Raw genomic sequence first — 24,062 nt, 5'->3', positions numbered from 1 at the left:
TCTGATAGACATCATTTGAGTCACTTGGAGGTGTACCTGTGGATGTATTTCAAGGCCTACCTTCAAACTCAGTGCCTCTTTGCTTGACATCATGGGGAAATCAAAAGAAATCAGCAAAGACCTAAAAAAAAACAATTGTAGACCCCCACAAGTCTGGTTCAGCCTTGGGAGCAATTTCCAAAATGCCCCCCCCCCCCCCCCCAAAAAAAGGTACCACGTTCATCTGTACAAACAATAGTGCGCAAGTATAAACACCATAGGACCACGCAGCCGTCATACCGCTCAGGAAGGAGACGCATTATGTCTCCTAGAGATTAACGTACTTGTACGAAAAGTGCAAATCAATCCCAGAACAACAGCAAAGGACCTTGTGAAGATGCTGGAAGAAACAGGCACAAAGGTATCTCTATCCACAGTAAAAACGAGTCCTATATCGAACTAACCTGAAAGGCCGCTCAGCAAGGAAGCCACTACTCCAAAAGCGCCATAAAAAAGCCAGACTACGGTTTGCTACTGCACTTGAGGACAAAGATCGTACTTTTTGGAGAAATGTCCTCTGGTCTGATGAAACAAAAATAGAACTGTTTGGCTATAATGACCATCGTTATGTTCGGAGGAAAAAGGGGGATGCTTGCAAGCCGAAGAACACCATCCCAACCGTGAAGCATGGGGGTGGAAGCATCATGTTGTGGGGGTGCTTTGCTGCAGGAGGGACTGGTGCACTTCACAAAATAGATGGCATTATGAGGGAGGACAATTATGTGGATATATTGAAGCAACATCAAGACACCAGTCAGGAAGTTAAACCTTGGTCGCAAATGGGTCTCCAAATGTACAAGGACCATACTTCCAAAGTTGTGGCAAAATGGCGTAAGGACAACAAAGTCTAGGTATTGGAGTGGCCATCACAAAGCCCTGACCTCAATCCTATAGAAAATCTGTGGGCAGAACTGAAAAGGTGTGTGCGAGCAAGGAGGCCAACAGGAGGAATGAGCCAAAATTCACCTAACTTATTGTGGGAAGCTTGTGGAAGGCTACCAGAAATATTTGACCTAAGTTAAACAATTTAAAGGCAATGCTACCAAATACTAATTGAGTGTATGTAAACTTCTAACCCACTGGGAATGTGATGAAAGAATTAAATACACGAGCCCAAGCCCAAATTATTGTGCCATTATCCAATACATGGCCAAAATGATATAGGCTACTGCGCATTACGCATGCAAAAAAGCCAATAGATGTAGCTAGCTACACTACCAAAGGTATTGTGGACACATGCTCATCAACAGTCTTGTTAAAAATCATGGGCATTAATATAGAGTTTGTCCCCCTTTGCTGCTACAATAGCCTCCACTCTCCTGGGAAGGCTTTCCACAAGATGTTGGAATATTGCTGCGGGGACTTGCTTCCATTCAGCCATAAGAGCATTAGTGAGGTCGGGCACTGATGTTGGGTAATTAGGCCTGGCTCGCAGTCGGCATTACACTTAATCCCAAAGGTGTTCGACGGGGTTGAGGTCCGGGCGCTGTGCAGGCCAGTCAAGTTCTTCCACACTGATCTTAACAAACCATTTCTGTGTGGAACTTGCTTTGTGCACGGGGGCATTGTCATGCTGAAACAGGAAAGGGCCTTTCCCAAACTGTTGCCACAAAGTTGGACGCACAGAATCATCTAGAGTATTGTATGCTGTAGCATTAAGATTTCCCTTCACTGGAACTAAGGGGCTACGCGCTTCATTCAGCACTTGGAAGCCCCGTTATGTGAGCTTGTGAGGCCTACCATTTTGCGGCTCAGCCGTTGTTGTTCCTAGACATTTCCACTTGACAATAACAGCATTTAGTTACCCGGGGCAGCTCTAGCAGGGCAGAAATTTTACAAGTTGGCATCCTATGACGGTGCCACGTTGAAAGTCAGAGCTCTTCATTAAGGACACTCCACTGGCAATGTTTATCTATGGAAATTGCAAAGCTGTGTGTGTGTGTATGTATGTATGTATGTATGTATGTATGTATGTATGTATGTATGTATGTATGTATGTATGTATGTATGTATATATATATATATATATATGCAAAGCTGTGTGTTATATTGTATACACCGGTCAGCAACGGTTATGGCTGAAATAAATATATATATTTCAGCCATAACCGTTGCTGACCGGTGTATACAATATAACACACAGCTTTGCATACATATATACACACACACACACACACACATATATACATATCCTTTTGGGTAAAAAAATGAAACTAGCTCCAGTAGGCTAATCTGAGTGTGAACTGTATTATAGGGACTGGAATTACACACCTGGTTCAAACTATGACAGGGCAGAAGAGACCATGCGATTCTGGTGAAGCACGAGGCCTACAAAGTCACAAGTATAGGCTAGCAAAATTGAAATATAATAGGGCCTAATTGTATAATTAGTAGGCTGACGCACGCACATAATATTTCCCCTAACGTTTTTAGCCTTCCTCGTTCTCTCCATTGTTGCGTCATTCCTCGCTTCCAGAAGTTAAATATGTTTGTCCTCATCTTAATTCGAATGACATCCTTGAATAATATAGGACTAGAACTAGACGCAGAAGACTTTCACGAAGATTGAATGGTTATGGGTCTAAATAAATAACTGCTGTAGCCTACCGCCATCACGGGTTCACTCCTTTTAACGTACCTGAGTTTTATTGGGCTGCAGTATTTAACATTAGGAAAAAAAGAGCTTGCGTCCCTCTTCGAATGGTCTATTGGTATAAGAAAAATCATGTCCAGCAAGTTAGTCTAGATTTTCTGCATGGGACTCCAAGAGCATTTGTTAAAGAGGCCAGCAGAGCACAGGTGCTTGCACGAGAGGATATAAGTTAAGCTTATTATGCATAACCCGTAATTAAATAAAGCTAATACTGCATTGAATTCATTACTGGAAAGGGGTAGGCTAGAACATCTAAATACAGTGCATTTGGAAAGTATTCCGACCCCTTGACTTTCCACATTGTTACATTAAATCCTTATTCTAAAATGGTTTAAATTTACACACAATACCCCATAATGACAAAACATAAGGTTTAGAAATGTTTGATAATTTATTTTAAAAAAAAAAAACAGGGGTGCAACTCAATATTATGTTTTTTTAAATTTTGTTGACTCAGTGTATATTTAAGCATTAAGCACGGAGGGGTGTGGTATATGGCTGTTCCAATGCACAACGCAGAGTGCCTAGATACTGCCTTAGCCATAGTATATTGGCCATATCCCACAAACCCCAGAAGTGCCTTATTGCTTTTATAAACTGGTTACCAAGGCAATTAGAATAGTAAAAAGTAATTTGTAATTCCCGTGGTCTGATACACCACGACTTTCAGACAATCATTGAGGGTTTGAACCACCCAATTTATAAACATTTTAATAGCAGGACACTAAAGTTATTCCACTGAAGAATTAGGCTGTTTGAGTAGGTTTGAATCCTAAGCAACCTGCATACGTTGTTTGAAGTACAATAGACCAACAAAGCTGTTGTAGGAAGTCAAAGTTGTGCTGGAAAACCTTGGTAGAGCATGGGTGGAGTAGGCATTGTGGTGCTCATGTGAATTTCCTATTTTGTTTAAGACTGAGTACTTCTCACTTTTAAAAAAAAGTTTTGAATATCCATGGTTTTTACATCCGAAGGTGATTCCATTATAACACAGCAATACATAAGTAAAAATACACAATGACAAATGGCAACAGAAAGTGTATTAATTCATATTTATTTCATATTAAAATAGCAGATTTTGCAGAGGGATGCGGAAAACCAGAAATCCATTTAAGCCCATATGGAGTTAACTGGGAAAAAAAGACAAATCGAGCAAGCTCCTGGAAAATAAAAATAATCAATATGTAGCCTACCCATCAACCATTTACATACATTATTGACGGTCACATTAGGTGGCTCTGAGAGCAAGGCATGAAGTGGCACAAACCGCTCTGTGTTCTGCGCCAGCACAGTGCCTGTGCTACTTCTCCCCATGACATCCTAGTCACCCCACTCGATGGAAACGACTTGGGATACACCTAGGGGACGGCACCGGTGTGGCAGATGCACAGATTTGGTCATCCAAAAGGTTTACAGGGACAACGGTGGTCTTCTCTGATATCGCACAGCGTACGAGCTGGATGTTCCAGAAGATAAACTAGTGCAGAGAGGGCCTTGTGCTCCATCAATCAGCTGGTGTACACATTTCAGGGAACACAATCCACCACCCTGCCACAAAGCAGTGTGTCCCTGGGATGTACTGTAGGGGTGGAGTGCATCTGGGAATTCTTTATCCTTCTATTGGTCATTTTTTAAGCTAGGACTCCGGTACACAGACGGAAGCACTGCAGTAAAGTAGATGGTCATTCACCATAACGTTGGATGCCAACTGCCGATAAACTCCACAGAAGAAAAGGCGGGGGCAACAACGCTGGTTGGTAGCTAACTAGGACAACAGTAGACAGTGTCCTTCACCCCAGCCTGTCGGGCACCGTTTTCCTGCAGTTCTGTGAACGACGGCGAAGGCAGGTGTTTGGTAGACGTTAGTGAAGGACACTGGTTGCTAGCTAGCTAAGTAGGACTTCAGTACACAGCAGGCGGAATTGTTAGCTAGCTCGCACACCAGTAGACAGCATACTTTGCAGGTGGTTGGCATGCAGGAGAAAAGGACACTGTGCTAGCTAGTTAGCTATCAGGAACCCAATGGAATACTCAAGGTCTGAATTGCGGGTCACAATCACACATTGTTGGCAAGACGCGCACACTAGTACACACACACACACACACACACACACACCACAGTCCCTGTCCATTGCAACTCAGCAATGCTCTGAAGAGCCACCTAATAAGCACACACCATATGTGTGTGTGTGCGCACACAAGTTGGGACCGGGGTGTCAAAACAATATACAAAAGAGAAATGGTTAAAACCCTGCCAATTTCTACCATTTCGCATCTTAAAATCTGATTTTAAACCTAACCACACAGGTTACCTTATGCCTAGCCCCAACCATAATTAAAACCAAAAAGCTAATATTTATGAATTTTTACAACAACCCATTTTGACTTTGTGGCTGTGGTAACCCTTCAGATTCCATGGCTGTAATGTTAACGCTTACAGGCTGACTACACCGCTTGCGTTGCATGTGCGAGTGTTGCAAAATAAAATGTAGAAATCTATGTTATTCAATTATTGCGCGCGCCAATAAGCGTCTGCAATGCCAAGGGCTAAATTAGAAGTTAGTTCTGACGCATATTGCGCTGTAAGTCCTACCTTTCCCATCTCCTCATTGGTTTATAGAAGCAGGTACCCACTGAAAGACGAACAAGGTCAGTGGCAGTAATGCACCTAATTTGTGAAAGTTGCCAATTGCATTATAAAGTCGAGAAGAAAAAGCCTGGAAAAAGTAGATGACTAGAAACGAGTCAGTTGACCGTTTTAGGTGTGAATTAATTTTCGGATTTAGAGGACCTTGTGAATTTCAAGTAAAATAACTCAATGTTTATATCCCAGGACAAATTAACTAACAACAGCAAGCTAGCTAAATTGCCATACATGTTTAATGCTTCGACCTGTCCCCAAATTAATATAATTGGTTCAGGGTTTGTTTTGATATTTTAACCTGCGTGTCGTGATCGCGTTTGGTGTGGGGGGGACAAAATACATTTATGCACGATGGCGCACGCGCACAGCCGGTTTGGGTTCCTTGTTATGCTGCATTTAGACGAAGGACGCAAAAAAACATACCAGTCGGAATGGCGGAACAAGAAAGCATGAAAAACTGACGTCAAAAGTAAGCCAGTATGCATTGCTATGGTTATTTCAGTAAACAAACCAGTCAACATCCGGTAGAAAACAACACTAGTGGAAATATTTGAACTCCGCCTACCATGGTGGCTGACCTCAAAGGCATTTACCATTGTGCTCGCATTGAAAACAATGATATCCGGTTTGCCGTCTACCATCTAAAACGCTACAAACCCTGTCATGAACGCATTATCTTGACACTATTTAAAAACGGACAGTCTGGTGATGACAGGACACTTGTTCTTCATTCACTCAGTACTGATTGAACTTTAACCATTGCATGCATAATGCGTGGCAGTTTTGCAAAGTTGTGCATTGACTAGGAACTTTACTTAGCTAGCTGTGATTTGTTTGTGGAAGAATGCGGGATAGCTATATTGTACCGGTGCACGAGCCGTCCATTCAGCTAACATTACAGCCTTGGTGCTAGCTAACGTTACTGGCTAAAGTTAGTTGGCTAGCCAACTAGCAATATAAGCCAAGGACGTTTGCTATGCTTTTTGTGCTTATTACACGCAAGTGTCAAAGACCAACAGTTTACACAAAAGACTTCAGCCATGTGAAAAACCTGCCATAGCAAAATATAGTTAGATTCCTTTGCATGTAGCTTGCCTCTCATCCGACTGGTGTTAACTAGCTACTTGCACTGTTAATGCGCAACTCAATTGCTTAGGTCCAGTTTTAGAACTCAGATGTGTCTGAAAAGATGTTAGCATTGTCGGAAATGCTACAACAATGTAGCACATCGTTGGTGCTTATTGGACAGAAATGAGCATGTGAGTGACAAATTATACATTTAATACAAACTGTTGCACCTACAAACATATTCAGTCTTAAAGGTGGAAAGTCTAATGGTGACTAAATGGATGCTGTAGCCTAGTTTTAAAATCAGACATCTGGAATTTCAGCTAGGTTTGGGCAAAGAAATAATGTCCAACAAAGCCATTCTGTTAACAGAGCTACTCAATGAAAATGAAAACAAAAGGATGAAAGGGAAAGTAGTTTGGAGTGGGATGAGAGAATTTGTGAAGGGAGATGGGCTGACAGCGTTCAATTTGGACATGTGCCACAGTCACAGGGACAATGGGGAAGTGTACTGCAGTGACCCTGCATTGACTGTGGTGTGGGTTTCCTATGAGTGTCTGTGTGGTGTGTGTGTGTGTGTGTGTTTCCTATGCGTGTTTCCTATGTGTGTTTTAGTCCGTGTCTGTGTAGTATGCATGTTATTAAGAGATAAGAGGACAGCTTGGGGAAAATACAACCAACAACCTCCTATTTTCCATCAGTGACTAATGATTGTAGCAGAGCTTCCCCATTGTAGCCCCACTATTGCCTAATGAAAAATGTATTCTGACCACAATAAGCACTCTACAAACTGTTGTAACCCCAGTTTCAACCCTGGTTCAATATACGGTCAGAATGTGAATTCAAATCCAATTCTGGCCTGCCCAATTTTACTTCACCATGGTGCTCATGTGACTCGTGGGTACTGAGGTGTTCAATACTCTCTCCAGTAAGTGCATGAAAGCCCTGTTGCAATGTCCCAGTCCCCGACTCTCCCACCTAAAGTCAAGGACGGTACAGCACACCATGGTTCCACTCATTAATTCCACTGGACTTCAAACACTCATTCGATCTCCTGCCTTCAGCACTCCCAACATCAAAGTTAATTTAACATGACAAGTCTACTTTTATACCACCTATGTTTTAGTAAAAGACTAACTATAAAAGCCTCCCTGTTTCCTCACCTTCTACCTACCACTGCATCTCTTTTGTCCCCAGGAGGCTGTTTTACCCTGGGGTGACCATGCTAGCATCGCATGCTCTAGGGCACCCACAAGCCTCACAAGACTAGTCTGTTGCCCATCCCTGAAAGTGTGTGTAAAAACACATAACTAGAACTCAATGTATGCTTTGGATGAAGTCAAAAAGTTCCAGGCTCAACATTAAGTTAAACTAGCAACTCTTCCCGTCATCCTGCCCAGGAGTCAGTGTTTTGCCCTAACCATCCATCCTCCAGCCCTTTCCCTCCGAGGCTCCCACTGTTTCCTAGTCTCTGGTGGCCTTCCTCTCTGTCAGGACATTTATCTTAGAGTGGGATGGCACTCACACACATTGTCACTGTGTTCAACATGAGGGGGGCAGGGGCGTGGAGAGGTTCTGACATCCTCTCTTCTGCAGCACACACACACACTCCCAACAGGAAGGTAACACCGCTTAACACCCTACACTCTAAACAAAAAGGTGAACAATTGTTTCCTGAACAAAACCACTAGGCTATATCTCCACCCAATGCACTTGCCCTAGGACCATATATAGGAGGTAGTTGTCTTCTGAAGCAGATCACACACACAAGAATTCAGCCTAGAAAACAGAGTAGGCTGTTCTGCAGTAATATAAACAGGACAGCTTAAAAATACACGCTGTGTTATGCTCTGGTAATGCAACTTATTCAATTTCATTCCTCTGCTTCACTACGGGTGTGTCCGAAATGCCTACAGTATGAATCTGCATTCTCAAGGGCACAAAAAAACAAATCATGAGACAGAATATGGAGAGATAAGATGGAGAGCAGGAGAGGAAATGAACAAGGGAGAGGAATAAAAGGACAGTCATTGAGAGGGGGCAGAGAGACGAAAGATGGGGAAGTAAAAGACTGAAAAATAGGAGGTAAAGCACCAACCTCTGCTGAGCCTCTGCTTCTCTCCAGACAGGATTCCTGGGGTGTCGATGATGCTGATGCTCTCCAATACAGCGTTGGGCATCTGAGCACACACAAACCTGGGAGAAAGATACAGAGCGTTGATATGTAGTAGGGCAGACCCCATTTAGTCGAATGGTTGATTGTTTGGTCGACCGGCATTTCTTCAGTCGAGCAGTTGCAATAATTTTTTGCTAAAATCATGGTGTACCTGACACCTGTTTGATTGGTGCCTGTCTGATTGGACTAATCCATTGTGAATGCTGTGGGGCTGGCACATTAGTGATGTGATCCATTAGTCTAAGACATGCTACTGAAATTGTATATAGTTATATTATGTAAGAACGGTGCAACAAATAAAAATGATATTATTCTATAACAAATGCGCTTTCTCCCGCATTGGATAGTGGTAGTTGTCCACAGTTCTGAAACAATTGCGCTGTTGAATTGGCACCTTCCTAGACCATGCTGCTATGTGCATAATAGCTAAGTAAACAAGCATATTGGTGTTGAGAACCATGTGGGGGAGGCACCAACAAAGAGTTAGGAGACGAGAAAACAGCCCTTCCATTAATTGTATAAGAACAGTGAGGAGAGGAAACCAACTTGTCTATAATCAATACCCTAAAATGTTAAGTGCCTTATATATACACAGTGCATTCAGAAAGTATTCAGACCTAGACTTTTTCCACATTTTGTTACGTTACAGCCTTATTCTAAAATGGATTGAATTGTTCCTCACAATACCCCATAATGACAAAAAAAAAATCAAGTTTATGCATTTTTTCTAAAATATTTAAAATTAAATATCACATTTACATAAGTATTGAGACCCTTTACTCAGTACTTTGTTGAAGCACCTTTGGCAGCGATTACAGCCTCGAGTCTCATTGGGTACGACGCTACAAGCTTGGCACACATGTATTTGGGGAGTTTCTCCCATTCTTCTCTGCAGATCCTCTCAAGCTCTCCACAGAGTAATACTAGAGCTCTGTCAGAGTGACCATCAGGTTCTTGGTCACCTCCCTGACCAAGGCCCTTCTCCCCCGATGGCCCAGTTTGGCTGGGCGGCCAGCTCTAGGAAGAAACTTGGTGGTTCCAAACTTCTTCCATTTAAGAATGGAGGCCACTGTGTTCTTGGGGACCTTCAATATTGCAGAAATGTTTTGGTACCCTTCCCCAGTTCTGTGCCGCAACACAATCTTGTCTCAGAACTCTACGCACAACTCCTCCGACCTCATGGCTTGGTTTTTGCTCTGACATGCACTGTCAACTGTGGGACCTTATAGACAGGTGTGATCCTTTCCAAATCATGTACAATCATTTGAATTTACCATAGGTGGACTCCAATCAAGTTGTAGAAACATCAAGGATGATCAATGGAAACAGAATGCATCGGCGCTCAATTTCGAGTCTCATAGCAAAGGGTCTGAATACATATGTAAATGTGTGTTTGATATTAATACATTTGCAAAAATGTCCAAAAACCTGTTTTTGCTTAGTCATTATGTGGTGGTGTGTGGATTGATGAAAAAACAAACATTTAAAGCCTGTGAGTGTTTGTTTAATAACATACTGATTCCGTGAGCACCAAGCCTCACAACACGTCGTATAAACAATTTCACAAATTTGTTTGTTATTATTAGTCAATCAATCGTTATAATAAGTAGTCATTATCATTAGCAGGCTTAGTATAGCCGCCTTGTATAATCACCATTGAGCTGTAGAGCGCATCCTGTTTAGTTTTATATCCATAACTTAGGCCTATATTTAAATACTTATATAGGCTACTGTATCAATTTGTTAATGTCATCACACAGCATACGAGTCAGTTTCAAATGCAATCAAGCATTTTAGTTTAAAATAAATAAAGCAACCATTAAATAATTAACGTAAACAATAAATAGGCCTAAACCGTTCCACTTCAGAAATTGAATTCATAAATGAATGCAACTTTTTTCTGTAATATAGGCTTTACAAAACCAAACAAATTCTGGTATGTTTATAACTTAGTGTTTACAATGTTCAGAAACATTATAGTAATCTAACAGCACCTGTTTGGCATGCAGCGCATGTTCCTGACCTTTTTTTAATCTCCGGTATTTTCCACAACTAGTCAAATTTATTCCACACATCTGAATTCCCTTGTTTATATAGTTTAGTTGATCCTGTTTTTCCCATTCACATTATCAACACATTTGATCTCATTTATGCTTATAAATTCAGATGACAAGTAAATTACTGGAACTGAGCTTTGATGCAAACCTACATCCTCCGACATCTTACAAGACAATAGATGAGGAGCTGTATCTGAGCTGTCCAGCTCCTCTAGAAATAGACTGACTATTGTTTTTGGAGACCCTCCAAATCAAGGCACAAAACCATATGCTACACTCAATACAAAGAGCACACCCAGACACTTTCTGTCCTATTTAGAGGAAGAGCTCAACAAAATCACTTGTGGAAATGTTGGGCAGCTACCTAGGCCTTAACACCAGATAACAATAAAACACATGACTCCTGCATGATTATTTGAACACCATGTACTTGAAGTAGCTTTCATTTTTCACCCACCCTCAGAGGCAGTCAGTACATTTAGTTGGCAATCTAGACATTTACTAGATGAGACAGACTTATCTATCCGCTGTCAGGCAATTCAAATGTAGTAGAGTCGTGTGAGGGGCCTTCAGTGGAGTGATATAGTGAACCTGTACATGAGTTAATTTTCTTAGAAATGAGAGTAAATGGCAAAAAGCAGAGCATACTGGAAAAAGTGATTTTCGCTTTCCTCTCCCTTCAATGTGACAGAGTGGCAGGAATTCCCTTATTGTGGCAGAGGTCTTATCTTTCTAACCCCTTACCTCATCTGATCATGGGAAAAGTTTCCTCAGTGTATCTGGATGCGTGTGCATAACTCCTGACTAAACCACTCCATGTCGCTCACACAGCCACCATCACCCAATCCTAAAACATACTTGCCGGTTACAGTCATAAAATTAAATAACATAAAAAAATGTCAAAAACACTAACCCCTCAATTGCAACCCTTCACATATCACTCAGCCAGAGGCAGCCCTTATCGTCACGACACACCCACCCTTCCTGGATGTTTCCATTAGATTTTCCCCAGACCCATCTATGTTGGGTATCTTCCTCAGAGTCTCCGCTCCCACAATTTTTTTCCCACATCTACTCTCATCCCGAATTCCTGGAGTTCCCTTGGCTCGGTTGCCAACGAACATGGTCTGTGTGTAAGCTGCAAACTCAAAAACAGAAAGGGGGCTCTGGGAGGCATTGACAGCAGCAGCATACAGCACCCTGACAGGTTCATCATGCATCTGGAGTACTGTTAAGGGGTTTAGGGGTTGAAAGATGCAGCAGAGAGGGGCCGGCTAGAACAGCAAGGTTATGGATGACAGTGCTGTGCATGATTGCCAAGAGAGAAAGGAAACACTACGAGTCAGAATGTGCTGCCTATTGTTTGAAGGACAAACGGCTGATTCAGTACCCGAGTTCTTTCTGCCAAGGCAAAGCTGAAGTAAGGGACTGACTGGCCTTTCTGCTCAGAAAGCCTGACCAGTCTACAGACAGAAAGAGTTTAAGAACCCCTGGACTAAAATAGTGAATTAACGAGCCAAATGTTTCAGGGCAGGGGGTGACAGTCGCATAGAGCCAAGTATAAACTCAGCTGGTAAGTACCGCTATTGTAGCTTTTTATCAGCGCTTCCCCAGGAGAGCCTCACCCCTCCTTCTTACTGTTATAACCCCAGTCCCCACTCCATCCACATGACGACATGCAATACAGAGGATCCCATTCCTCAAGTGGCAGGCTAGTGTCAACTTGGGTCACACCCAAGGGAAAAGCACAACTTATTGAAAATAAAGGTGTTCTGAACAGTGCTAAAAACACTGACATGTGAAATGACACATCCACCTCAACTTTCAAATGCAATTTTAAGTGTGTGGGGGGGGGGGGGGGGGGGGGGGGGTTGTACAGTCTTTCTGTTCTCACAGTTCAAAATCCATAAGTGTGTGTGAGTATTTTATATATAAAATATTTTTTACACAAAGCAAAAGACAGGCCTACATGTCAAAAACAGCATCTGCTTTTCAACTGCCACCCAAAATGTTATTTTCCATACGCACTACTGGAATGCAGGATAAAGTGATGCACACAGTGCAGGTAGTCACAAAATGTAGCTACAGTAGCACAGCCTAATGTGTAACCTAACTAATATATTTAATTATGTGAGAAAATGGAGGTGGGTCTTATTCTGTTGACATGATGATCAATGCTTGACAACCCTTCGACAGAAAAATATTCTCATCATGTAGACTAGCCTACCCACTGTATCTGCAAGCTATTGGCTAGAGCACAAGTGCCAAGGCCAGTCCAGAGTAGGCACATTTGCCATTTAACGCAACGGTTTGTGACAAAACTATCGATAGAGGGGAGTCAAGTGCAAGTGTTGGTTCAGGGACGTGATTTATTTTATTATCGTTTTGGTGGAAACGCACCACTGGTGGGAAAATACAAATGTTCTATATTATGTGGATTTTTTTATAAATCACCTGAAAATCTGTCACCAAATGGATGGAAACCTAGCTATAAACCATTTGAGTTGACATATTTTTTATGTTGAATAAATGAATGCGAAAAGGTGTATTTCCTAATCTAGACGTACTCCATAAATTAGCGCACACTACAAGTAGTATGACACCAAGATGTTGTCTGTATCATATACGGTTCACATACGATAAAGGTGTTGTATTCAGCGCATGTGACAAATACAATTTGAATGTATAGATCTAAAAAGGGCCACTTCCATCATGATTTCCTCAAAAATGGTTTGTGATACAAATGTTAAAATGCATGTCAAACATAGAAACCTCATGGGAGGAACTGTGAGGACTGTTGGAACAATCCGAGATTCCAAAAATATTTTCCGCTCCCACTGGCATGGAATCGCCATAGACTGTTGCAAGTGTAATGATTCACAGAGCAATGGTCATGATTTGGCATAGTTTTAGTAAAGCAAAAAGGTCCATACCACTGACAATCCACTAAAGATTATGAGTATGTTTCTGACATCAGTTATACATTAAATAAAACAATGGTTGGTCAGGATACAACATTGTAGAATTGGTGTGTAAATTACAAATTTATAATGCATTTTTAATGACTTGTTGCAGTTTCCCAGGAGGATAAATTACATATTTATTGGCTATTAACATGTCTTATCATGCCTTTTTTTCACTGATACCTGTCCGGTCATTGTAATTTAACCACTGAATGTCCCAAATTGGGATTAGTAAAGTACTACTCTACCCTGTCTGTCCAGGTATTCTGCATGAATGTGGAAATCAATGTAACAATGAAAGCAGCACCAGTTAATAATTGATCAAACCCGACAGCCGCTTCCGCAGCTTGTACCAGGACAGAGGCTGTGTCAATGGGTCCTCTGAGCGGAGACATTCTGCAATACAATTATCATACTTACGTAGAGTACGTACAGTGTAATTAATAGATCACACATTTTCTCTCAGAGTAAGGGTAATAGTCTAGCTACTATCAGAGTTGACTCATTTCTTACATTCAAGTACAGAAGTTGATTGCAAGTTGATGTCAAAACAGGATGGACCTATTGACCACACCCCATTTCACTTTTTAAGAGACGACCTTAAGATTTGTCATACTCCCATGACAGCTCTGTGTGGGAGCATTATGAAAGCATAGGGGGGGGGGGGGTATTTTGTTCAGGTAGTAAACTTGTTAACTTGATCAGTCTCAGTCAAAGGACATGGGCTGAGCAGAGGTGGCTCTTCAACGTTCAACACAAACACACAGCCACTCCCCTGCATACTGTCACACACTGAACTGAGGATAAGAATTAATAAAATACCAAATATGAATATATGGAGTGAAAAAGAAAGTTGCATGTTTATCCGATGATCCTCGGGCAAATATGAGAATCAATAGAGAAGAGCTAGCTAACGTTAGCTGTCCACCAACAGTGCTAGCTCAGGCCATCTTTTTAATTCCCTGGCTGGGGTATTCATAAAATATTCCCAGTTAGCTGTCCAAATAAACTATTATTTCGCTAAGTAGTTACACTGGACTGGGACTCACCTGTTAAGAAAAGCATTGCCAAAAGCGTTGAGTTTTCTGAAGGGTTTCTTGGGGTCAACTACTAGTGCGTTGCCTGGGATCAGCCCCTCCTGCTCTCCATGCATGACCGCTATGAAGGAGTCGGTGGTCGGTTCGGGCCCTATCCGCATGCCGGGGAAATCTTGCTCCATTAGATGCCGGATAAAGGTGGTTTTACCTGTAGAGTATTGGCCAACCAAGAGCACCATAGGCTTGTTGTCAAAGTCGGCATCTTCCAAAGCGGGTGAATGGAAATCGTGGAAGCGGTAGGTGTCTTCCAATGGAAAGAGTTTGGTCCTGTACAGTTTTTTCAGCCCTTCAGAGACATTTTGGAATAGTTCTGGGTCCTTCTTGCCATCCCTTTTAAACATGGTGCCCAAATTCGAAAATATTGCAGATGTACTTGTTATCTCAATGCAACGGTAGATGTTCAATAAGGTAGTTGTTGATATCGCTGGATAACGGTTCTGTCTCTCCCCGATGAGGTAGAACGTTTGAATTAGTAAATGTACTAGCCAGCCAGCCGGTTAGCTTTCTACGTGTCTTAAATAGATAGCTAGCTCAGTGTCTCCTCTTCACTCAGAAGAATGTGTTAACGGTCTGAGGGGTTCGGCTAGCTACCACAGTTTGTGCAAATTAACAGACGGTTTAACAGTTCGAAGCTATTTAGTTTTACAATAGATTAATGAAGCTATCAAACACGTTTGCTCTAACTCTGGAACTCAAACCGCAAGGCTAGCAGCAGACCAAGAAACCGTCTCTTGTCAGACAACCGTGCTTCTCCAGTCAGGTCTCTAGCCCTCCCTAGGTGGAACGTCAGAAAGCGTGTAACAGTGAGGGGATTCGATTAATATTGCCATGGTAGGCGTGTTTTGCACAGGGTGAAAGTTGATTGCATTCGTTTTGGAAAAGGTCTAACCCCCGGGCGTGAGCCAGGTGCCCCGTTCAAAGCCCACGGCGAAGTCGGCGCAAAACAAAAGTGATGTCATTATGCAAGATGAATAATGAGTAGAATTCTGTGTTTTAACATGCAAACGTGATTGCTTTTGAATAAAACGCTTTATCTGCCTTCCCAATGAAAACTAGTTTTAAAATTCAAGCATATATTTAATGTAAAAGAGATGTATATTTTTGGCATGCACCATGCTGCCTCGTTGACAACATGGCCGAGCGGTGCAGATTACTGTTAGATTTGATAAGGACACTCCTCCCTCACCACTTTTGCCCGTTCACCTCACTGGCCATAGACCGGTGTCTTGCGGCTCAGCATAATTGAATCGATTCAGTATGGCGCCTGTATAGCAGAGTAAAAGGCAAAGCGAAGGGTATAATTTTGCCCAAAACCTGTCTTCTCCAGCAGTTGGCGTTTTTTCCCACTCACCTAGCGATGAGTTTTTGTATGGAGGTCAACGAGAGTGTCGAATTTGGTTAACGAAAATGGAATGGTTTATTTGCAACATGTGGTTTATTTGATCGAATAGAAGTTATAAGTAGGACTGATATAAGTAGCACGGACACGTGACATCCCGGCAACTTAAAAAAAAAAAAAAACTTATATCGTGGCGCCGTGGTCTAAGGCACTGCATCTCTGTGCTAGAGGTGTCATTACAGACCCTGGTTCGAACCTGGTATCACAACTGGCCATGATTGGGAGTCCCAACGGGCAGTGCACAATTGGCCCAGCTTCGTTAGGGTTTGGCCAGGGTAGGCTGTCATTGTAGATAAGAATTTGTTCTTAACTGACTTGCCTAGTTAAATACATGTTCAAAATAAATGTCAGAGTGTATCTGCCCTCTCATTGGCTAGAATCTTGCTTCCTCCCAATGCCTTCCATTTTTGAAGATATGTATTTTCATCCTTAGAGCGGCCACTAGAGCATTTGATCAATATGATGGATCATCTGTGATAGGGCTCACCAGTCCTAAAAAACACAAATTAGTTATCTCTGGTTTGTTCATCCATTCCTATGGGGAAAATCTCAAAACCATTACTGACACCCCTCTCGACCCACTGCAGTTTTCCTACAGAACTAACAGGTCTGTGGAGGACACTATCAGCATGGGCCTACACTACATTCTCAAACACCTCAATAACCCAAAGACGTATGCAAGGATATTGTTTGTGGACTTTAGCTCTGCATTTACAGTTTTTTCTGAATGCTTAAACACTAACAGTGATTCTTGAAGCACTATCTCTGAAACCATTAACACTTGTAGCCAATGCATTTACCAAGTGTGCCAAACTGAATGCACGTTCTCTGCTTTACACTCAGTTTGCAATTTAATAACACACTTCTAGCAAAATTGTAAACATTGGTCTCTACATTGCTACACTATTTCGCCAATTGCCTTCCCACATTGACAGGTGAAAACACTTACAGATAATGAGTTCACTTACAAATCAGAGCTTGAGCACTATACATAGGCAACAGGTAAACATTTGGTTTGGACAACAATGGAGGCCAATATTGGCCAGAGAGTAAGAGGGGTGAGAACTAGAGGAGGACAAAGAAGAGTAGGATGAGGAGGTGAAGAAGTAAGAGGAGGAAGAGGTGAAGTGGGAGAAGGAGAGGACGGGGAAGAGGAAGGGGTGTCAGGAACAGAATAACTGATGAAATCCGAGCGACTGTGGTTGACCATGTTGTCAACCAAGGGATGAGCATGAGGGAGGCTGGGCAACGGGTTTAACCAAATCTGAGCCGCTATAAGGAGAGGATGGGGAAGGGGAGTCAGGAACACAATAACTGATGAAATCTGAGCGACTGTGGTAGACCATGTTTTCAACCATGGGATGAACATGAGGGAGGCTGGGCAACGGGTTCAACCAAATCTGAGCCCCTCTGCTGTTGCAGGTATCATCCGGATATTTCGAAATGAGAACCGGTAAGTAACTGTAAGTGCTGTAGTCTTACTGGTACAGTAATATGTACTGTACTTTCATAATGAGAAGGATCTATCAATAAAACCATTCAAATGTTTTGAATTAACTGCAAGAAAACCAGTATCTGGTGGAATAGGTTGACTGTTCACCCCAGAGCAGGAGACCCACATTTTAAATATGGTCTTTGCAAATAACTGCATCAGACTCAGAGAACTGCAGGACCACATAATGGCAGATAACACCATATTCCAAAACGTCAACAGAGTGAGTCTCTATGCACTCTCTCGTCTACTGAAACTCAATAGAATTAGGATGAAGCAGCTGTACTGTACAGAGTTCCTTTAGAAAGAAACTCAGACCGTGTAAAACAACTGAGATATGAATATGTGCAGGTAAATTATACTATCCTACCATTGGTACTGGATCTGGAAGTGTATGGTGCTACATCATATTGACTGATCCCTGTCTTTTCGTACTGTGCTACATTGTTTTGTCTTGTCTCTTTCAGAGAGACATGGAGCTAGAAGCAGATGCAGTGCATCATTAGCTAATATATGTGGACGAGGCAGGTTTCAACCTTGCAAAAACAAGGGGCCATTATCATTGGACACCGTGCCATCATCAACGTCCTGGGACAACGTGGTAGCAACATAACAATTGGTCCGCAATTGGTTCACAGGTCACTTTTCATCGCACTCAATCTCCCCCATAATCTCAGTTTTTGAATCCTATTGAAGAATTCTTCTCTGCATGGCGTTGGAAGGTGTATGATCGCCAGCCCCATCAACGCATACCCCTTCTACAGGCAATGGAGGAGGCTTGTGGAGACATCGATCAGGGGTCATGTCAGGCCTGGATACGACCAGACCCACAAAGAAGGCGAGATGTAGCCCCAAAAAATTCTGTTCTTTTTTTTTCTAGCACAAATGTTTTTGTTTTGTCCTACTGCGCTTTTGTTGTTTGAAGAGTGTTGGAACATTTCTTTTAAACTTAAAAAAAAAAACGTTTCCCCCTTATTTGTGTTGATAGTGTGTTATGTTCGGAACACACAACAATAGTTTTGTGTGCTTATTCAAATTATGGTTTGTGTGGATTGTATTGACACAAAAACAAAAACTTTTTAAAGTTTGAAGAGTTTTGCAAGAATTGTTTGCTTTTGCAAGAGATGTATACTGTTTTGCTGGTTTAGTGAAAGGGTTTGTGGTTAGTGTGTAGAGTTTTGCAAAAATAGCCTATAGTTTCAAAGATAGTGCCTAAGCAATCAGAAAAAACTGTAATACCATCATCCCAGAATTGCTACAAAACAAATTCTCCCAGCTGAACGTGTCCAGCTCCATCTGTCAGTGGATCAGACTTCCTGTCCAACAGGACACAACACGTGAAGCTGGGAAAAGACCTTTCGTACTCTTTATCCCTCAGCACCAATGCACCACAGGGATGCGTGCTCTCACCTCTACGATACTCACTCAGCGCCAATGACTCCACCTCCAACAACGCATCGGTCAAACTACTGAAGTTTGCAGATGACACTACTCTGGCCGGTCTCATCACCGACAGCGATGAGTCCTTGTAACCTAGAGAGGTCTACCGGTTAGTGGCCTGGTGCAGTTACAATAACCTGGAACTTAAAACTGAAAAAAACAGTGGACCCAACTGGTTGATACACAAACACTCCCTAGATAAATGTGTATGTACTTTTTGTAACAATGGTTCTATTGAAACTGAAATTCATGCCTTGTTTTACTGTGGGTTATACAACAAAATTAGGGAAGTTCTTTTTTGTCAGCTGTCAAGCCAAAATAAAGATTTTAATAGTAACAATAATGTAAATGCCTGTGCCAAAGCCTGCCATTTTGTCCTCCAACAGAGACGTTTCTTTATAAGTGCCTAATTGTTCTTTATGCATACTGGTTGAAAAACAGATTTAATGACTCCAACCTAACTGTATGTAAACTTCCGACTTCAACTGTACATCCAGGTACTCTCCGCAGGTTCTGGAGTTATAGGCAAACTCATGGAAAACAGAAATATATATATAATATGGGGCAGTACTCAGTGCCATCACTTCCTGAAACAGGAGGTAAAAAATGTATAACATAGTTTCACAATATTAACATTCAATGTATCAAAATATATGATCATACACAGGGAACGTGATCAATATTTACAGTAATATACATACACATACAATATTTACAGTAATATACATACACATACAATATTTTCAGTAATATACATACACATACAATATTTACAGTAATATACATACACATACAATATTTACAGTAATATACATACACATACAATATTTACAGTAATATACATACACATACAATATTCAATTAGGATTAAAAAACCACAATTTAGAAATATTGAAACTATAAAAATGGTTTCAAGTCAAACTCCTCGTTAAGGCCAAGAGGAGACAGTGTGTTGAGCCTGTGGATCCAGAAAGATTCCCTTTGAAGAAGTTTCCTCTCAATGTCCCCACCCCTGTGTGACATCTTGACCATTTCTATTACAATGTATCTCGGAGAACTAATAGGATGTCCAGCTTGTACAAAATAAGCAGCAACCAGATTTGTTTTCTCACCTGTCCGTATATTGCTGCAGTGCTCACTGATCTGTGTCTTAAGGCTTCTATGGGTTTTCAGACCACAAGGACAGACCACAAGGACATTTCAACATGTAAATAACATTTGTGGACATAGGGGTAACGTTAGGAATTTTATGAATAATGACTAAACAATATCTACATTTTAAATAGAACTATAACTAATCAAACTCTACTCTGTTTTATTATATCTGATTAATAATATTAATTCATAAGGAAGGGATTGTGGAGCATGAAACAGGGGGTAATTAAATTAAATAAATACCATTCCAGCCAGGTTGGAGAGGACTGGAATTGTGGGTTTTTAAGCAAGCAAAAGGGGTCGTTAACCTATGGTTGAACCGACTCAACTTAGCTCTGGGATGTTTAGATAAGGCAGTGAGTGTTTTCCTAGGTTTTCCATTAGCTGGAACTGTCTGCTGAATGGTGATAGATGAAGACTTCAGAAGTTTATGAAATAGACTGAGTGATTTAATTAATGTACAATTATAGGAATTATGAAATTCCAGTGACAGGTAATCAGGCCCATGATCTGTGTGGGTGTGGGTAAATTAGTTGCATTTGTACGCAAAAAAAAAGTTTCCCTTTTCTCTAGTGGGTAATTAGATTTAACCACAATATCTCTCACTTTTGGGGGTCTTCTAAAAACCATACGTGGGGGATATTTTAAAATGGGTTTCAATTGTGGGTCAGTATCAATAATGTACTAGTGCTTCCGGATAATGTCCTTAAATGCCTTCCCCAATGGTGAGTATTGGGTGAAGCATGATGGTACATGTTCTGCTTTTTCTTTGACTTTTGGTTGAAGGCTTTCCAACTGTGTCAGTCCTTCAAAATGATCATTGGCATGTTTTACCCAATTGTCTTTGTACCCCGTGTCATGACGTTGCCCTCTTTGGGTATAGTAAGCCCCATCCCCCTCTCCCTGCCTCCCCCTTGCTTCCTTCAACTAGGCTGCTGTGGTCAGAGAGAGGTCGTAAATTCCTGAGAAGACCCTGCCACATGACCACATAGTATAAGAGGCAGAGTAAATTTTCATAGAGCACAAAGGAATTTCTTCCACCTCACAGAACTTGAGGTACGTATACATTCAAATTGGTTGTGTGTGTGTTCCCATTTGAAGAGGCTACAGAGCGCCTCCGGTAATGGTCTTTAGAGTCAGAGCAATGAGTGATAAATTCCAGATTTAGTCCGTTAGGCCAAACGGTACTACTTCTGTCAGTCAATATTAATTCATAGAGCCAGTAAGGTTCGGAATTAGAAGATAGAACTTCGGGGTTCGAGCCAAAGTATTTAGCTGCCTACCGCACTACACCAGTGTGGACAGACTACAGGCATATCCGTATTATGTACCGTGTCGCTCCGGTCAACATAACGCTAGCAAAGTATGCCGAATGGTTTAATGTGAGACGTCACTAGTAAACCCACCCTTTCCATGGTAAAGGGGACCCTATTTGGTGGTTAGAACGTGATTTAGCTTGCACGAGAGGCTAAGCTAACAGAGAGGGAACATTTTTCACTTCCTGTGTTCTGTTTAAATTCCTCCGCCTTGCGCGACGGAAGTCCCGCCCTTTGTACATCTGTTTGAGTTCATCATTCTGCATCACTGGTGGTGAAGAATTGCAAGTACATCTCTTAAAAGAAGTGTTGGAAATCCAAACGTGGATCACGTTAAAATAATCCAGCAATCTGAATTGCTTGGGTCTCATTCAATTTATTTATTTAAATTGTTGGACATACCTTTCTAGGTTCTTCCAATTAAATGAGACACCTTAAACTTTGCAATTAGTAACCTAGATGAACCAACTTTCCAGGTGAATTTAAAGTTTAATTCCCAGATTTCCTATTCAGGTTTGATTATTCATTAAATTTGATCAATCAGTAAAATCTGCTTCTGCAAAGCACAATCAATCAGTCCCGCCTCCAGCGGGAATCCCATATGGCTTTGGCCTGAGGGGAAAGTGTACCATAGTGGTAAATGTACCTAACATTATCTTTATGATAATCCAGCAATCTCAATTGCTTGGGTATTATCGTCTCATTGATTAATTTATTTAAATTGTCGAACATACTAGGTTCTTCCAGTTAAATGAGACACTTTAAGCTTTGCAATAATAACCTAGATGAACCAACTTCCCAGGTTAATTTAAAGTTTAATTCCTAGATAGCCTATACAGGTATGATTAATCATTATCATTGATTAATTCAATTTGCTTTTGCAATTCATTCACGTCCAAATTCCACAGTACTGTCACAGTACTGTCAAGGTTCATTCGTCTACAACAGCAACACCTGCTAAATAACTATGCTAAACTTGCCACAGCTTTGAAATTAGAATTCAGTGGTTCTGCGACTCGCAAACACGATAGCTCACTGGCTAACACCGTCAAACAACCTCGGAACGAACACCCACAAGCTTACTATCATCGGCTTCGTTCAGCTTACTTTGGCCTACTCACTGAAACAGGCATGGAAGACCTGTTACCTTTTAAACAAATGTTCCTGTCGAACATGTATCCTACCTTCATTACCTACTTGGGCCCTGCCACCCACGTTGGCTTGCCTATCTTACAACTCAGAGAGCTTGCAAGCACAGCTTTTGAGGCATCAAAAGTTCACAACGCTAAGAGCCCTGACCACTCGGTTTTGAAGTTTGACCAGGAGCACTCACTCCAGTTAGAGGGTGCATTATCAGGTATTGGAGCGTTGAGATGACGCACAACAACAGTTTCTACCACGAAACCATGATTCCAATAAACTCTGCGGTCAAAATAACTGTAAAGTACGTCGCCATCAACATGACTACCACTACACTCGACCTGTTCACTACGTTCCTGCACCCAACCCACACCAAGTGTCAGAGCACAAGGGTAACAAAGGGTTGAAGGATGGTCAAAATGTAGACCAATGTTCTCCAGAAGTTCCACTACGGGATGAACTAAAGCGAGAACAATTTGAGAAAAGGGTAAAAGATAAGTCACAAGGACTAGACGAGGAATTACCGGACACCAGGTCCGCAGGAATTAACACCCATGGCAAGGATGTTAAAGTTAGAATTTCTCCCGCTCTCATTCAAGACCCTATTCAGGGCTCGCTTGATCAAGGAACAAGCCCCCGGGCTTTGTCTATAGACTCTGATACAAAGGTTGCAAAGAAAAAGGTCAAACGCTTCGTTAAAGCCAAGCTCACTCAAAATCGGAAAAGTCAATCTGCTTCCACCTTGAACAGAAATGGCACATCACGTCATTGCGAACGACCACTCCACTTTGTGGGGAATATGTCCACTAACCACGAATCTAAATGGCCATACCTGGAAACAGTTCTGGAGGACTGCTTAACTTGTCATGCGCTAATTGATTCGGGTGAGACAATATCACTCATCTCTCAAACATTGAAGCCAACTAAACGTTGGTTAAAAGTGGAACGATGCGACACTACACTTCGAGGGGTCACTCAGACTACCTCGTCTCTCACATTGAGAGTCATGCTGAAACTACACTTCAAGGACGTATCGCTCGTTCACCCTGTGTATGTTACCAGCCTCGAACCTGTAACCCTGCTACTTGGAGCAGACTTGATGGATCGGTTACTGCCATTGATGGATTGGAAAACCAACCATTTATGGTCACAGGCCACAGTGCCTTCTCCACTGACCACACTGTCTCCCCCTAACGCTAGCTGCAACGCAGTCATTCACAAGGGGTATCTGTCGAAGGCAGCCCTTTGGAAAAATACGTTTAGAAACCTCTTTGGGCAGAATCCAATCCAAGGAGATATTACGATATCTCGACACATTCCATCAGCCAACCTGATTGACCATTCTTTTCATGATTTTGAGCCAGCTGTCTCTGTGAATAAGCAACTTCCCTCCTCCTTGCAGTCGTGCAATACGGTAGTTGAG

At 41.8% G+C, this 24,062-nt stretch overlaps 1 protein-coding gene across 1 annotated transcript in view; it reads right to left on the bottom strand.

The window, feature by feature from the left end:
* Nucleotides 1-16,212, bottom strand: part of LOC109873726 (EH domain-containing protein 1-like) — a 28,168-nt gene extending 11,956 nt beyond the window's left edge. Inside the window, exons 1-2 of the mRNA XM_020465415.2 lie at nucleotides 14,650-16,212; nucleotides 8,503-8,600 (exon numbers count right to left, since the gene is read on the bottom strand). Of these exons, the coding sequence (XP_020321004.1) occupies nucleotides 8,503-8,600; nucleotides 14,650-15,038 (487 nt within the window). The 5' untranslated portion in view covers nucleotides 15,039-16,212. The remainder of the gene's footprint in view (nucleotides 1-8,502; nucleotides 8,601-14,649) is intronic.
* Between the last annotated feature and the right edge of the window lie 7,850 nt (nucleotides 16,213-24,062).

This window comes from Oncorhynchus kisutch, linkage group LG29 (assembly GCF_002021735.2).
Source record: "Oncorhynchus kisutch isolate 150728-3 linkage group LG29, Okis_V2, whole genome shotgun sequence".
NCBI classification, from domain to species: Eukaryota; Metazoa; Chordata; class Actinopteri; order Salmoniformes; family Salmonidae; genus Oncorhynchus; species Oncorhynchus kisutch.
This window is presented reverse-complemented; position numbering and strand designations above follow the sequence as displayed.